Source organism: Cannabis sativa, chromosome X (genome assembly GCF_029168945.1).
Source record: "Cannabis sativa cultivar Pink pepper isolate KNU-18-1 chromosome X, ASM2916894v1, whole genome shotgun sequence".
NCBI lineage: Eukaryota > Viridiplantae > Streptophyta > Magnoliopsida > Rosales > Cannabaceae > Cannabis > Cannabis sativa.
In genome coordinates, this window is record NC_083610.1 from 85,736,383 (window position 1) to 85,751,347 (window position 14,965).

The 14,965-nt window shown below is 33.8% G+C and overlaps 2 protein-coding genes across 2 annotated transcripts; one reads left to right on the forward strand and one right to left on the reverse strand.

Moving 5' to 3' along the window:
- The first annotated feature begins 165 nt into the window (after window positions 1–165).
- Window positions 166–5,070, forward strand: LOC115702355 (receptor homology region, transmembrane domain- and RING domain-containing protein 2). The gene is made up of 4 exons (XM_030629822.2): window positions 166–745; window positions 1,333–1,560; window positions 2,330–2,734; window positions 4,012–5,070. The coding sequence occupies exons 1-4, from the start codon at window positions 619–621 to the stop codon at window positions 4,575–4,577; spliced, it is 1,326 nt and encodes a 441-aa protein (XP_030485682.1). The 5' UTR covers window positions 166–618; the 3' UTR covers window positions 4,578–5,070.
- A 5,611-nt stretch (window positions 5,071–10,681) lies between these two features.
- On the reverse strand, window positions 10,682–14,656 carry LOC115702356 (alpha-(1,4)-fucosyltransferase). Its single transcript, XM_030629823.2, has 3 exons — window positions 14,022–14,656; window positions 11,684–11,857; window positions 10,682–11,542 (listed from the first exon to the last, which is right to left on the reverse strand). Exons 1-3 carry the CDS (start codon window positions 14,496–14,498, stop codon window positions 10,973–10,975), a joined length of 1,221 nt encoding a protein of 406 aa, XP_030485683.2. The 5' UTR covers window positions 14,499–14,656; the 3' UTR covers window positions 10,682–10,972.
- Between the last annotated feature and the right edge of the window lie 309 nt (window positions 14,657–14,965).

The window sequence follows — 14,965 nt, forward strand, 5'->3', positions numbered from 1 at the left end:
AAATCAATAACAAAGTTGGGGCCCGCTATAGAGGCGGTGGTGGTGGTAGTGATGTGGATAAAACCAAACCAAACCAAATCACAAAAAGACAAAAACATGTCACACAAGGACTCCAATTAATACATTATCTTTAAATCATTTTTTTATTAATTGTTTTTACGAAATAAAACAAGTCTCAGCGAATCCTCAATTTTCTTTGTTATTTTTCTTCTTCTTTAAAAAAAAAAATTAACCATGCATAATAATGATAAAAATAATTGAGATTTATTAAATAAAAATAATGATAATAATTGAGATATTTTGGTTTATTTATTTTTTTTATTTAAGAATAGATGAGAAGAGGAGAGAAGACACTCTAGTTGATATTTTTTTTGAAATTCACACAACTTGGCCAAAATCAGGAAACCAAATAGAATGATAGAATATTAAGGTTAAGATTCAGATATTCTGATATGGAAGCCGATGTCTCCATTTCTCTATCCAATTCCGAACCCTAACTTCACACTCTCACATCACAAACCAATTCATCTTCTTCTCTTCTTCTACTTTTCTTTTCTGTCCCTTTCATCCAATCTCTGAGTTGTTGTAATTTGCGTTGAAATCTTTCTGTTAGCGACTATGAATTTGGTCCTGTTCTTCTGGCTCTTACTCTTCACTGGCTTCTCCTTCTCCCTGACTCTTGCCAATGTAGTCCTTCTTGGGAAGAATGTCACTCTTTCTTTCGGGGACATTGAAGCCAATTTCGGTGAGTTTTTTACTTTTTATTTTTGAAATTAAAATTTTTTGGTTTGGGGTTTTGTTTGGTTGCTGGGTTTTTGTAGTGATTTTTTTTTTCTTTGGTTGAATTGAGCTCGCGTAATGCAAATATTTGAGCAAAGCTTCAAGTTTAGTGACTTCATGTGGGTTTCATCCTTTATTTTGTGTCTTTTACTTAATTTCTTTATGTGTGTACATCTAAAGCTATTATGTTGATAACATTAGAATACTTTTGTGAATATTCCCACTGGTTGTTGTTTAATAAGAATATAGAGTTAGGGATATTGAAAAACTATATTAGTTGTGGATTAGCAAGGCAACTGGTTACCTCCCATTAGGTATGGGGTTCGATTCCTTATGGGACCTACCTAGAAATTTTGTTAGATTTTAATCCTCTTTGCTCACAAAGATTGCAATTTTGTTAGAGTTTCTTTCCTTTGCTTGCTAAGATTGCAGGGTTCAGCGAAAGGATAAGAGAAAACAAAGCTATATTAGTGTTTGTAAGCCTGCGTGTTTGTGTTGGTACTGCATTTGTAATGCCTTTCTGACAGATGACTATTGTTGCATTCATTTCAGCTCCTGCAATAAGAGGGTCTGGGGAATGTGGAATTCTGTATTTGGCACAGCCTCTGAATGCCTGCTCACCATTGAGTAATAAAGTTCAATCCATTAATACTAGCTCTCCATTTGTGCTGATCGTGAGAGGAGGTTGCAGTTTTGAGGATAAAGTTCGATCAGCTCAAAAAGCGGGATTCAAAGCTGCAATCATCTATGACAATGAAGATGGCGGCATCTTAGTTGCAAGTAATGACTTTTTTTTAACAACTTGGATAGGCTTGTTGTGCTAGCTACTTCTATGAAATTGCTTAGTCTTATAACTAATAGTGAATGAGTGTGAGCCTGCATTTTCTCATGAGTAAATGCTGATTAACCTTTTACTGGTTTATTAAATGTACTGAGTTATCAATAGAGTTCCCGATGGGATTAGACACTAACTCTGTTATCTGCACATCTAAAACATGTATAATAGTAACCAGGTAGTATAGAATGGGATGTGTGTCAATTTGCTTTGTTCTTTATGTTCAGTAATTTTCTTAGGCAAACTATTTTTAATTTTTTTTGGACTCAGATGAAAGCTTCTTTTTTATTAAAGTAATCACTAATGAGTAATGATCAAAGTTCTAGCCAACAGCCCTAGGATAACAAACTTTTTGAGAATGAAGTACAGAAGTTACGACAAGTCCTACCAAACAAAAAACTTTTCATTTTCTTTTTTCATGGGACATGTCCGCACTCTTGATAAGGGTCTTGTTTTTGTTTTCCTCACTTCAAATTTTGTCCTCATTCTCTTGCCCATTAAGACTATTTTGGAGGTTTGGATTATTTTTATCCTAGTTATAAGTTGGTAACAAACAGGTGATAAGGATAATACCCTTATGCCATGTACCTAATGATCCCTTAAGAGCATTTCTAATTTTTATATCTATGTTGTGTATCATTATGGACTGTGGAGTTGTATGTCAAAGGTGGTTTGTCATCTTATCCTTCTCCTGGGTATTTGTGAATTTTTCAGTGGCCGGGAATTCAGCTGGTATAAAGGTTCATGCCGTCTTTGTATCCAAAGCTTCTGGTGAGAAACTAAAGAGATATGCTGGACATACTGATATGGAGTTGTGGCTAATCCCAAGTTTTGAGAATTCAGCATGGTCAATTATGGCAATATCCTTCATTTCCCTGCTAGCAATGTCTGCTGTGCTGGCTACCTGTTTCTTTGTTCGCAGGCATCGAATACGACGAGAACGACCTCGAGCTTCTCGGGTCCGAGAATTTCATGGGATGAGCAGTCGGTTGGTGAAAGCAATGCCAAGTTTGATATTTACTGCTGTTTCAGAAGATAATTGCACTTCAGCAACATGTGCCATTTGTCTCGAAGACTACAGTGTTGGAGAGAAGCTGAGGATTCTGCCATGTCGTCACAGTAAGTTTATCTGCAACTTATTACATACTTGCTTACTCAATTGAAGTTCTTGTAGTATTTCTTAGTCGGTTTCTAGTAATTTATAGTCATTTTCTAGTAATTTATTACATTTGTCATTGCTGTTATTTTTATTACCCATCATTGCTATTATTTAACCTTTTCTGACACTTGAGTTGTGACAAGTTTTCTTGTAGATGATAGGTTTTAAAGTTTTCTTGTCATTGCTGTTGGGTGTGAAAAACTGTCATCGCTTGCTTTTTTTTTTTTAAAAGTTTTATTTATTTATTATTATTATTTTAATCCGAATGTCTTTGCTTTATATGTCATAATGTTTTTGTTTTTTGTGCTAAGAACGGGTTAACCGTGTTCCTTAGAGCACCCACATCAGATGCTTTAAAATAGAGATTTTTTAAATTATTTAAAGAACTAAACTAAAAACAAGCTACATCAGATGCTCTAAATTTTTTCTCTATTTTAAAGCTTCTTTAAAATTCACCATTCATGCTTTACATCTATAGAATACAATTTATTGTTCTGAACATATTTTATTAATTGTTTTGAGTTTACATTTTTATTTTCATATGGTAAATATGTGTAAATATTAATATTATATATTTGAAATAAAAAAAATATATTAAAATTTGAAAAAAAAATAAGAGTTTTGGTGATGTATTTTGAATAAACTGTTTTATGGTGTAATGTACAAATTTGAAGTAAAACAGAAAAAATGGGATTTTGGATATGTATTTTGAAGGATAGAATAGGGAGGCTGATGGGAGTACAATGTTTGTTTTTTTTTTCCAAAAAGAAAATATTTTTGTTTGTTTGTTAAAAGGTGGCAGAATACTCAAAACAGAATATTTTTATTACAGGTAGAGTTGTGAAACTATTAAAAGGTGGTCATCACCTGTAGAATAATAGTTTGCAGCTCCATCTTTGTTTTGATGCATTGTAGTTATTCTGGTTTGCTATCCTCTTATAATGGGTGTAAAACACGTGCATGCCCTTATACTCTATGTAATTTGATATAGAGAACTAACCATCGTTAAAACTGCGTACGTACTATGTTAGCTTCTTCATAGAACCTACTCGTGCTCAAATAGTTTCTCTTAATCTGTAGTTGCTATTGCGTTTTTAATGTTTAGGAGCTTGGGTATAAGTAGAACTGTGATAGTAAATCCTCGTGTTTCCCAAAGATTATTCTATATGCTTGTCTAAATATTGTTTTTTTTCTATTAAGTCTAAATAATCTAAATATTGTTATTTTGACTCTTCAGAATTTCATGCGTTTTGTGTGGATTCCTGGCTTACATCCTGGAGGACTTTTTGCCCAGTTTGCAAACGTGATGCAAGAACTAGCACAGGCAATCCACCAGCCTCAGAATCTACACCACTACTTTCTTCCAGCCAAGTTTCTTTAGCTTCCTCATCCATGCTATCATCAATGAGATCATCTTTGGCATCCTCGTCTGCCATACAAATTGGCCCATCAATGTCACGCTCCCCTTCTCTTTCTCGCTCAATTGCAAGTACTTCCTATTTTCAACAGTCTCTTAGGTCCTACCGCCAATCCCCCTCCTTGGGTGTAAGCAGAAGCTCCATGGATCTCCAGAATGCATCTTCCCAAAGATCTCATGCTTATTTGATCTCTGGCCATTCCTTGGGTTACCCTTCTTTATCACCCCTTAACTCAAGATACTTGTCTACACATATTCCAAGCCCTAGCAATGCCTCACCTCCCTTTGTGAGCTCTTCTACTTATCAGCAGAATCCGTTGCATTGCAGCGATTCTGCTGCAAGTTTCTCTCCTTTCACGTCTGCACACTCCCTACCTGATTGTTGAATCAAACTATCCTGTGATAAACTATTGGGCATGGTTGAGTCGGTAAAAATAAGTGAGTGTGAACGTTTGTGAATTTGTCCAGGAAAGACACCGACAGAAAGGAAAAGAAGGCAGTTACCAAGTCACCTGTGCTCCATACTCCCCCTCATATTCATATGGTTGGGTTACATCTAATTCAGTGGCTGGTTTATGGTGAATCGAGGGAAAGGTTTCTTCTTGCCGAGACTCGCGTGTACATTAGAACTTTTAGTGTGACATTGGTATTTAATTCTGGTTTACAAGAAATAGTTGTGTTTCTTTCGACGATTGTATATCAGAAACATAGGGAAGAAAATATCGAATGTAACTTGATGCATTGGTTTTGTTAATATTTATGTTACAATTGTTGATGTTAAAAGTTGCGTGTTAAACAGAGGTATATCTGTAACAGAAGCAATTTTGAGACAATTATCCGTGATTTTCGCATGGCAATTTCAAACTGATTTCACTGTTATATGATGCAGCTCCACTCCATGGGATGATTTAGTTTGTTAGGGGCTCGACAAGGATAGTATTGTCAAATACTGTCACCTAGGATTTCATATTAACGCTAATTTTCTCATCTTTGGAAACTTGAATGCTTTTGACGAGCTAATTTTGGTTTGTTTGTTGATTTTTTTTTAATGACTAATTTTGGTTACTAGTTATGAGCATATGAGCATATTCTTGACCCGCATACCGACTAGCTCTCTAACGCCAAGCAGTGGCCCCAACACGCATCACCAACTAGCTTTCTAACGCCAAGCAGTGGCCCCAACACGCATCACCGACTAGCTCTCTAATGCCAAGCAGCCGCGGCACCAATCTTGACACCCAGCCTTTGCCCTTGCAGCACCATTGCATAATTTTTTCCCCACACTATCAAGAAAATAATGATTTAACGTCAATAATAAATTTAGAAAAAGCGTCGTTAGAAATACCGTCGTTAGAAAGACCGTCTTTCTTCAGCAATCGTTAGAAAGACTGTCGTTCTTCAGCAATCGTCAGAAAGCGTCATTCTTCAGGAATCATGTAAATGACATTTTTCCAAGTGACAAAAGCCACACATGATAACCAATGCATTAGGCATAATTTACGTCAGTTTCCAAAAAAGAAATTTGATGTATGTAGAGGGATCTCGCATAATATGCGTTTAAATATTATTTATAACGTTGCTTGTTAAGCGTCAGTTGTCATAACAACCCACAGTAAAAAAAGAATCACTTAAACATCATCGTCCCAAGATTGACATCAAAAGAGCTATCACTTGAAGAAAAAGAAAATATACCACTAAAAAATTTATATGATAAACAATTGAAGAGAATCAAGCTTCATGGTTCTACAATTTCTTTATTATTATTCGACCATAATAAGGATATATTTTATTTTACAACATAAAAGTGAATGGAAATTTTCATTGTGTCAAATAAGGACCTAATGTATGATGTAACAATCCAAATTGTGAGCTGTTAGTACAAATGTGTAATAACGCTTGAAAAACATTTTAGTAACTTATTTGGACTTGTATTTTTTAAAAATTATTAATTGGACATTTTATTTTATTAAATGATAAATTAGACACTGTATCATCCAAAATAGTATAAATAGACTTAAATTGAATTTTCGACAATTTTTTTTTTTAATATAATCAACTTGAAAATAAATTCTCATACGGATAGATGCAAAAAAACATAACCAATTTTGTCATAATACATTTACATCGGGTTATTATTAAGTTTTATTTTGACCAAAAAAATATTTAAGGTATTAATTAGTATATTTTGGAAAATATAGAATGCAATTTGTTATTTATCAAAACAAAAAGTCTAATCAGTAACTTTTACAAAATATAGGATTTAAAATAATATTTACCCTATAAAAATTTATTTAAATTAAATTAACTAATCACCACTAACAATTGTATGCTCTTTTATATGAACTGAGTTAAAAAAAATAGTTTTTGGACAAAGTTATTAGAATTTACTCAAGCTTTTTCTGTTAGGATTTTATGCTCTAAATAAAATTTAATTTCAATGTAATCTTAATTTCATCATCAACAAATTTAATTACTTATTTCGTACATTACTTAGTTCAAATATTTATTTAGTGATCATATATTTGATATATAAATTTTATTAAATCCTCATCATATTGTTATTTATAATGATAGTGTTGTCTACACAATTAAAAGCAATTATGACTATATGATATAAATTATTTTAGTTCTGTGATTTATCAACGCACTAGATTTATATTAACGTGATAATCAACGATGTGATTTACTTACACTTATACAAGTAGAATGCCTTTTCTAAGGCATTAGCAAATTGAGCTTGTATGGAATGTATTTGTTATACATCAGACTGAGGCGATATTGATAGTGTAAATGATATCATAAACTTATCATAATATCTTTTCTTAGTCAATATCACTTAGTTGATCTTAGATAAATATGATCTCAATCCTGAGATGGTTAGACTCTAGGCGAATACTATTCAGGTTTTTTGACTTGTTCGTTACCCTCTTACCTATAAGACTAGCTCATACTTACATCTTGGGAACATAGTAGTATAATTGAATGGGAGCACTAATCATAGATATGGAATCTATAGTTTCAATAAACTCTTAAAAGTGAAATGAGGGTTTCCTTAGAGCTTGGCTAAACGAGTTTAAATGGTGGAGTATTCATTTCAGTAAATATATTAGTTTACTGTAATCTCATTTACAAGTAGCTATGTGACGCCCTAATCTACGAGGACACCACGTGTACGATTTTATAAACTAGTTTAATACTAATAGATTAATTAATTATTAAAAACCGTGATAATATTAAAAATTTGACTAAAATAAAACACTAAAAATGGACATTACAATGACATAAAAAGTGTGTTCTGAGGATCCCTATTATAAAATGTTTTACAAAAGAACTATATATGACAATGCCTCACAAATATAAAACCAAAATACACAATAAATACAGCCCAAAATAACTCCTGGCAACCCGGCACGCAGGCCGGCGAGGTCAATATGTACATTGCTGGAGAAGATAGTCACCTCATGGTTGATCTAGCTTTTTTTTGTCTTTACCTGCACCACATAGCACCAGTGGGTCACAAGGATTTAGCAAGAAAAGTAATAATAATAATCATATATTTTATTATTCAAATACTATCATTTATACACAATCAGAATCAAACCATCACGCATTATTCATAAGATGAAATCCAAATCACTACTGACATCTGCCATGAATAAACATCAGTATACAAATATTTGGTAATACAAAACCATTATACCAATAATAGAATTCTTATTCATTTAATCATATAAATTATATATATGTTACCTCATAAAGTAATCATCTTCATTACATCACGTTGCCTAATCAAACAAGTCGATGCTTTAATCTGATAATCCTATATTACATTGCCTAATCAGACAAGCCCGTGCCATAGCCTGTCACCCATATATTGCATAATTGCATCACCTAATCAGGTGAGCCCGAGCCAAAAACCTGCACCCATATATCACATAATTGCATCACCTAATCAGGTGAGCCCGTGCCATAACCTGACACCAATATATCGCATCGCCTAATTAGGCAAGCCCGTACCTACACCCGGTACATAATTACATCACCTAATTAGGTGAGCCTGTGCCACAACCTGGTACCAATATATCGCATCGTCTAATCAGATGAGCCCGTACCTACGTCCGCTACTCATATATCACTGTTGCCCGTACCTAATAAGGTACGACGCCCGACATATCACAACACCTAAACAAGTGAACCTGTACCTACGCTCAGTACTCATATATCACTGTCGCTCATACCTGATAAGGTACGATGCCCGGCATATCGCATCACCTAATCAAGTGAGCCTGTACCTATGCTCGGTACTCATATATCACTACCGCCCGTACCTAATAAGGTACGATGCCCAACATATCGCATTCATGGTATCATCACATTATTATTTCTTAATCAATCAATCTTTTCATTATATAACAATAATAACCATATCTCAATATTAATCAATTCACAACAATACTAATTGCATTACAAAACAACGTACTATGCAATACAATATACTTTTCTTACCTTTAATCCAGGTTCATACATTTCAGACAACTCAAGTAGAGAACTATCCCTGATGATCTTAGCCCTATGTCACAACAACGGTAAATTAATAGGTGTTTATCCCAAAACAGTACTTAATATTCACATAAGACAATCTAGGGTTTTCTACCAAACCTCGCAGTATAAATACACTAAAATAAAACTTATATTTTGGCTCTAAAATATATACTATATTGTAGATCTCGTCGCAAGCTTCGAAACGATATATAGTTAGTCCAAAATGAACACCCAAATGAAAAGTTATGACAAAAATACAATTTCTGATCTTTTAGGAATTTCTAAAAACGGTGAAACTCGAAAATTCTAAATTTCGCACTCACTGAAACACTACTAAAACTTATCCAAATCACTCCAAACTTCACAGGGCACATATATACCATAAATATTACCATCCTTATGTAACAAAAATTAAAATCAAGCCCTTAAATAAAAAACTCCATTAACGTTCGGACTAAGCTTTAAAAAGTTCCAAATTCTAGGAGCGGAGAGCCCGTTGCGCGTTGTTTTTGTTTGACCGACCTATCTTATTTCTATAAGCAAGCTCCCTCCGGCCGTCCAGTCCCAGGGGTCGGTTCTTGAGCATTTCTAACTCAAAATCACCTCAAATTCAACAACTAAACATCGAAACTAGTACCATAGCTACCAAAGAACAATTCTATAAAGTCAGAATCTCCATAATTATTCTAATTCACGAAAGCCCTATATAAAACTAATCATTCCAAGCTTAAAACAAAATTAAACCATACCTTAAGCTTTCCCTCTTTAAAGATTTACTATCCCGCTACTACCAAAGCTTAGATCGCTAGGTTTCGGGTTGAAAATAATAAAAAAGATAAAAGAGAATGAGGGTTTCGTTGAACTGAGAGAGGTGGATTTCGTTCGTTCTTTCTGTTTATGTTTTTAAAACATATAACTTATATATAAATGTATCGTTTTATAATAATAATATGATATTATAATAATATAATAATAATATTATAAAAATTTTATTATTGATAGTTATCTTATTATTTCTTAGACACTAAAGAATCTATATTTTTAGGGTATTTGATCAACTTTGAGTACTCTAAAATATCTCGGTATTTCTAAAATTATCATATCCCAATAATCCAATCAATATTTCTAACTAAGACCATAGTGACATTCTTTGCCTCCAATCGGATCTCCAAAATCGCTGAACCTAAAAATATTTTTATTTCATAAATTACTCATATTATATCCACATATTTCAAATAAATCTCCGTAATTAACAAATTACGTTTATTTATCCACTCATCGAGTCTTCAGGGTCGCCGAACTTAAATTTTTTTTTTATTCCACATATAGCTCATATTACATTTACACATTATGTACTTCGATGAAAAGCGTGATACCAATTTACCCTTCGACAAAAATTACTTCCCCCCAATTATGATTATAGAAAATTTGCCAATAAATTTAATTTTTTATACATAATTTGTTAGATATTAATTTTCAGTAGTTTTAAATTAGTGGGGTGCTAGTAAGTTATTACTAACCAAAGGATAATACTTTTAGCTAGTTATACTTAGATTTTTTTTAATTTTTAGTAATGTTTAACTAGTAAAATGAATTGTTCAAAAAAAAAAAAAACTAGTAAAATGGATTGTGTTTTAAATTCTAAGTTTGTATATTAATTTTTATATTGAAGATTGTCATTTTAATATACCTTTGTTTTTTGGTTTGGTGTTGCGATGTTTTTAGTTTTAATTTCGCCAGCTTTAGCGAGAGTTATTAATAATGAAAAGGTGTTTTTCAATGTGTTAGGAATTGGGAGTGTTGTTTGGAGACATAGTTTTATTGTTTAAATTTTCAGGAGTAATTTTATCTCATGTGGTTTGCGTTAAGATTTTAACAGTCCATGGTTTGACAAAACATATTTTTCAGTTAGACGATAAGTTATCTTAGTTCGAGAAGAGTCCTGCGATAATTGCAAATTTCTGTATCATAAATTCACGAGTAATTCTAATCATTACTCAAAAAGAAAAAAACACTTCCTCCCATTGTGAAGGGAGTACATTCAGTTGAAAAATACAAGTGTCTTAAACCCATAACACTTGGTAATATACAATGTTAGTAGATAGACCAAGGGAAACAGGGTTAAGTGGACTCTATAATTTTGTATTCCTATCGTAATTACCGTTTCCTAACCTATACTCTACGACCACTGTAAATATCATCACAAATCAATAACCCCATACAAAAACAAACAAAAATACTAAATGGCTCCTGCATTTCTCCCACCTTTTCTGCTTACAGCATTGCATAACCGGCACGGTAAGGTGTCAAGGCTCACAGCACGAGTCTTTCCATAGTTACCCAAAACCCCACATCTTCTCCAGGCATGGTATTCTGCATAGGCTATAGGATCATTGGCAACGTTTCTCACATAAGAAGCCAATTCCTCCAAGGAGCTGAATGTACTCCCATCGATGATAGAATTTGGAGGGACAAAGTCCAAGACATTTGAGGCCCCAAAATAGATGGGAACTGAACCTGAGTCTAAAGCATAGAATAGTTTCTCCGTAACATAACTTTCTGTCACAGTATTCTCGATTGCAAGAACAAATTTGTAATGGGACATGGCGCAATGTAAGTGATCCCACCACTTCGGGGTGACATTAGCATCATTGGTGCACTCGGGGTAAAATGACAGGGCCTTGTCTAGACCACCAACATTGTTCAAGCACTTACCAAATGAATGGTGAGGCAGTAAGCTGAGAAGTTTCTTGGCCAGCTTGTTTCTTTGAGGAAGACAACGTGATGACGACCAGTAAACAAGTGTATCCTTCAGTAATAACATCATTGATTTGAGTTACAAGTGCTACATTATCTCTTGCCAAGCTTTGCAGAATCAAATATCAAGGGAAAACAGTATATGACAATGCAACAAACAACAAACATGCAGGAAGAAGAGCCAAGTGCTTACATTATCCTTGTGAGAAGAGACATGATAATTTCGACCATTGTGAAAGAGTCCACCAGCATAAGTCGACTGCACATCATCTTTGGCATGATAACTAATAAATAAATCCTCAGCACCGGACCGTTTCCTGCCAGCCTCAAGTTCCATGTATACACGAAGAGGATCACCAGTACGTCTCTGATTTAAATAAAATAAGAGAGTAGATTAGCAAGACACATACTCTTCGTGTATAAGAGTACGTATTAGGAATCTAATTGAATATATATAGTAGTATGTCTGCATTCATGTAAATAAATAAAAATTAGAAGGGGTATGTATTTTTAGCTTATATCAGTAAGTGAATCGTCAATATTATTCAGAAATGGTCAACCTTCAACGGTTTGATATGTCAAAGTTATGGTTTCTGAATGGTAACAAGTAAGCTTAGTTTTTCAAAAACTAGTATTTCACCTAACCTTGTAATATTTGGTGGCCTAGAAAAGACTTGAATCACAGACTTTGCGGGAGCAAATCACATGTCCGACCATTTGAGCTACCTCTATTGGGTAGAAAAGTTATTATCTCAAACAAAAAATTTAGGGGTGCAACACAAGGATCACCCATCCTAGTATTACTCTCACCCAAACATGCTTAACTGTGGAGTTTTGATAGAATTTGGTAGTGCTGATATGATCACACCCTACAACTAGGCTTGGTTTTAAGTGAAACATAACTCATGCTACTATGCAACCCACACTCTTTTGGGGCTATGAATAGTACCTACAACAATACTTGCTGAGAACAATACTTGATGTATTAAACTGTGATTATTTTTGACAGATGTTCATTGTTCAAAAAAAAAAACAATACTTGCTGAGAAATCCAAGTTGAATGGTTTGAAATTCCTTTGTATTTCTTGATGTGGAAATCCTGATTTTACAGGTAAGTTTATCAAGTTCTTAATGAACCGAGTTGAACAAATAAGTAATACAAAAGAAAACAAACAATTTCCAACACTTGCTTAACATCAGATACCTAAAAGGTTCATATAAACTATGATGGCAATAGCAGGGCCTATCCCGGGTAGAAGACAATCTGCAAACTAAAACTAGCAACATAGAAGTCAAGCTAGCATATTTCAACTAATGCTGAAAAACATTTAGATTTAAAGTTTCAAAGCAACACAAACAATAAATTACTAAAGGATCCAGTAAGTGTTTAAGTAATTGTGCGTTGTGCACGTGCTAGTAGTTTATTAGTTTTTTGTTGAAAAGAAAGAAAATACTTGTCCCATTCAGCTATTGTGTACACGGTTACATTTACCAACCATCATGAAAAGAACTCGTAATCCAAATACAACTCCAAAGACTCCATAAATGCACAAAAGTCCATAGCTTGAAGAAATTTATGACGTGTTAAGTTCTCCATGGGATTTTCATTGGATAACTGTTATGTTTTTTTTTTCCTTCTTTGGAGGGGGGAATTCATTTTTATTCTGAAATCCATGAATAAAATATTTTTAACTGTGGACTTTGCACAGCATGTAGATTCCAATTCTCCACAAAGATTCAATTTCAAGCCAGACCTAAAAGTCATGGTTTAGAGGTTGAGGATTGAGAAACCAATTATGAAATATTGATTTAATTTAAGGGATCAAACAATATATAAATATAATTAACGGCTGATATCATTTAAAAGATAAAACCATTTAGGTGTAGATCTGAATATCATACTCTTGAAATTGTTGACAGCAAGAACTCCGAAATTTCTTAGACTAAACTCAATGAACCAATAGACTACAAATTTCAAATGAGAGATGCTAAAGGGCACTCACGGTGCCTAGCAACCTTGTAAGATGTAATATCGCTATTAGTGTAATTCAATATTGAGTCCTACTTATTTTATTTTAATAAAGATTATAAAGAACCGCTAACTAATTATAAGGTGCCACCATGGTGCCAATGTTGGTATTATCCCCATATGGAGAAAACAAAGCACACATTGTCTATCTACTTGGTGCAACTAATCCACACTAGGGTATGAAACAAGTGTTTCCCACTTTCTTATCTCAATTGGTTTATACCTTCTATCTTTTGGTCATTTGACTCGTTTTGTAGACTTCATCTTAAGGAAATGCTACTAAACTTTAGCACATTAAGAATTAAATGTGTTCTGCTACACTTTCCGAATCCTAGATCAATGGAGTTTTAATGAAAATTACTTAGATCTCAATTATGCTCTTCTTATTGTTTCTCTTATAAGTTTCATTTGAGAAATAGTCTTCATCCCAAACTCAAATTAATTATAGCAATTAGGTAATCATTTATTTTTGAAAATAAAAAAAAAAATGAAGAAAAGATACCTGAAGAGGAGGCGTAGTTGTCTCAAACAGCAAGGCGTCAGGCTTATCAGCAAGAACAGAAGATTTAGTCCACAAACAGCTCAAACCACAAGCACACGGATACAAATTATCTAAATTATCAGGAATCCATGTCCACCCTTTGACCAAAACACTGACATGGTCCATCTTCAGCTCCCCACACTCAGATTCAGCATCAGAAACTTGCAGAGAAGAAGAGCTATTCGCTATTTGAATAGAAACTTTGTGGTTCTCCCGGAAGTGAGGGCAACCCACGTGAGAATCCCATTCCTTGAAGGCAGTGACCAAATCAGTAAATGGGTGTGGCGTGGATTTGGTTAGTGAAAGAGTTGGATATCTGATGGGTTCGATGGTGGTGGATAGAGATGGGAATTCGAGGAAGCCCGAGAAGAAGAGGATAAAGAATGCGAAGCCAAACATGGATATGATGGTGAAGGAGTTGAGAGATTTTAAAAGCATTTGGAGATAGAGAAAGATAACAGATCTGAAATATAGATCGTCAGGCAGTCGGAGAGGAATGGTTCTTCTTCTTCCTCTCTAACTCATCTCCCATCTCTGGAATCTCATTCAAACCTCAAATACCCTTTTATGTCCATAATAGTACAAACATTCAAAATGAAGCAACTCCTCTGAAAGTCGTATTTTTCAATTTTCTATTACTCTATTCTATGCGTTCATAAAATAATGTATTTTTGTAACTCACACACTTGCAATCTTTTTTCAGGCCCAATAATCCAAGAGCCAATCAACAAAGTCTCATTCTAAGAGCAAAAATTACACCCAATATTTTTCATTTTTATTTCTTTTATATTGTTATAAGTATTTTTTTTTAGTTTTATACCGCAGTATACTGTCTTTTTTTAAAACTATTTTTTTGTTATTTTTTGGTTACACGTGTCATCGTAGGGTTTATGCAAATCTTTTGT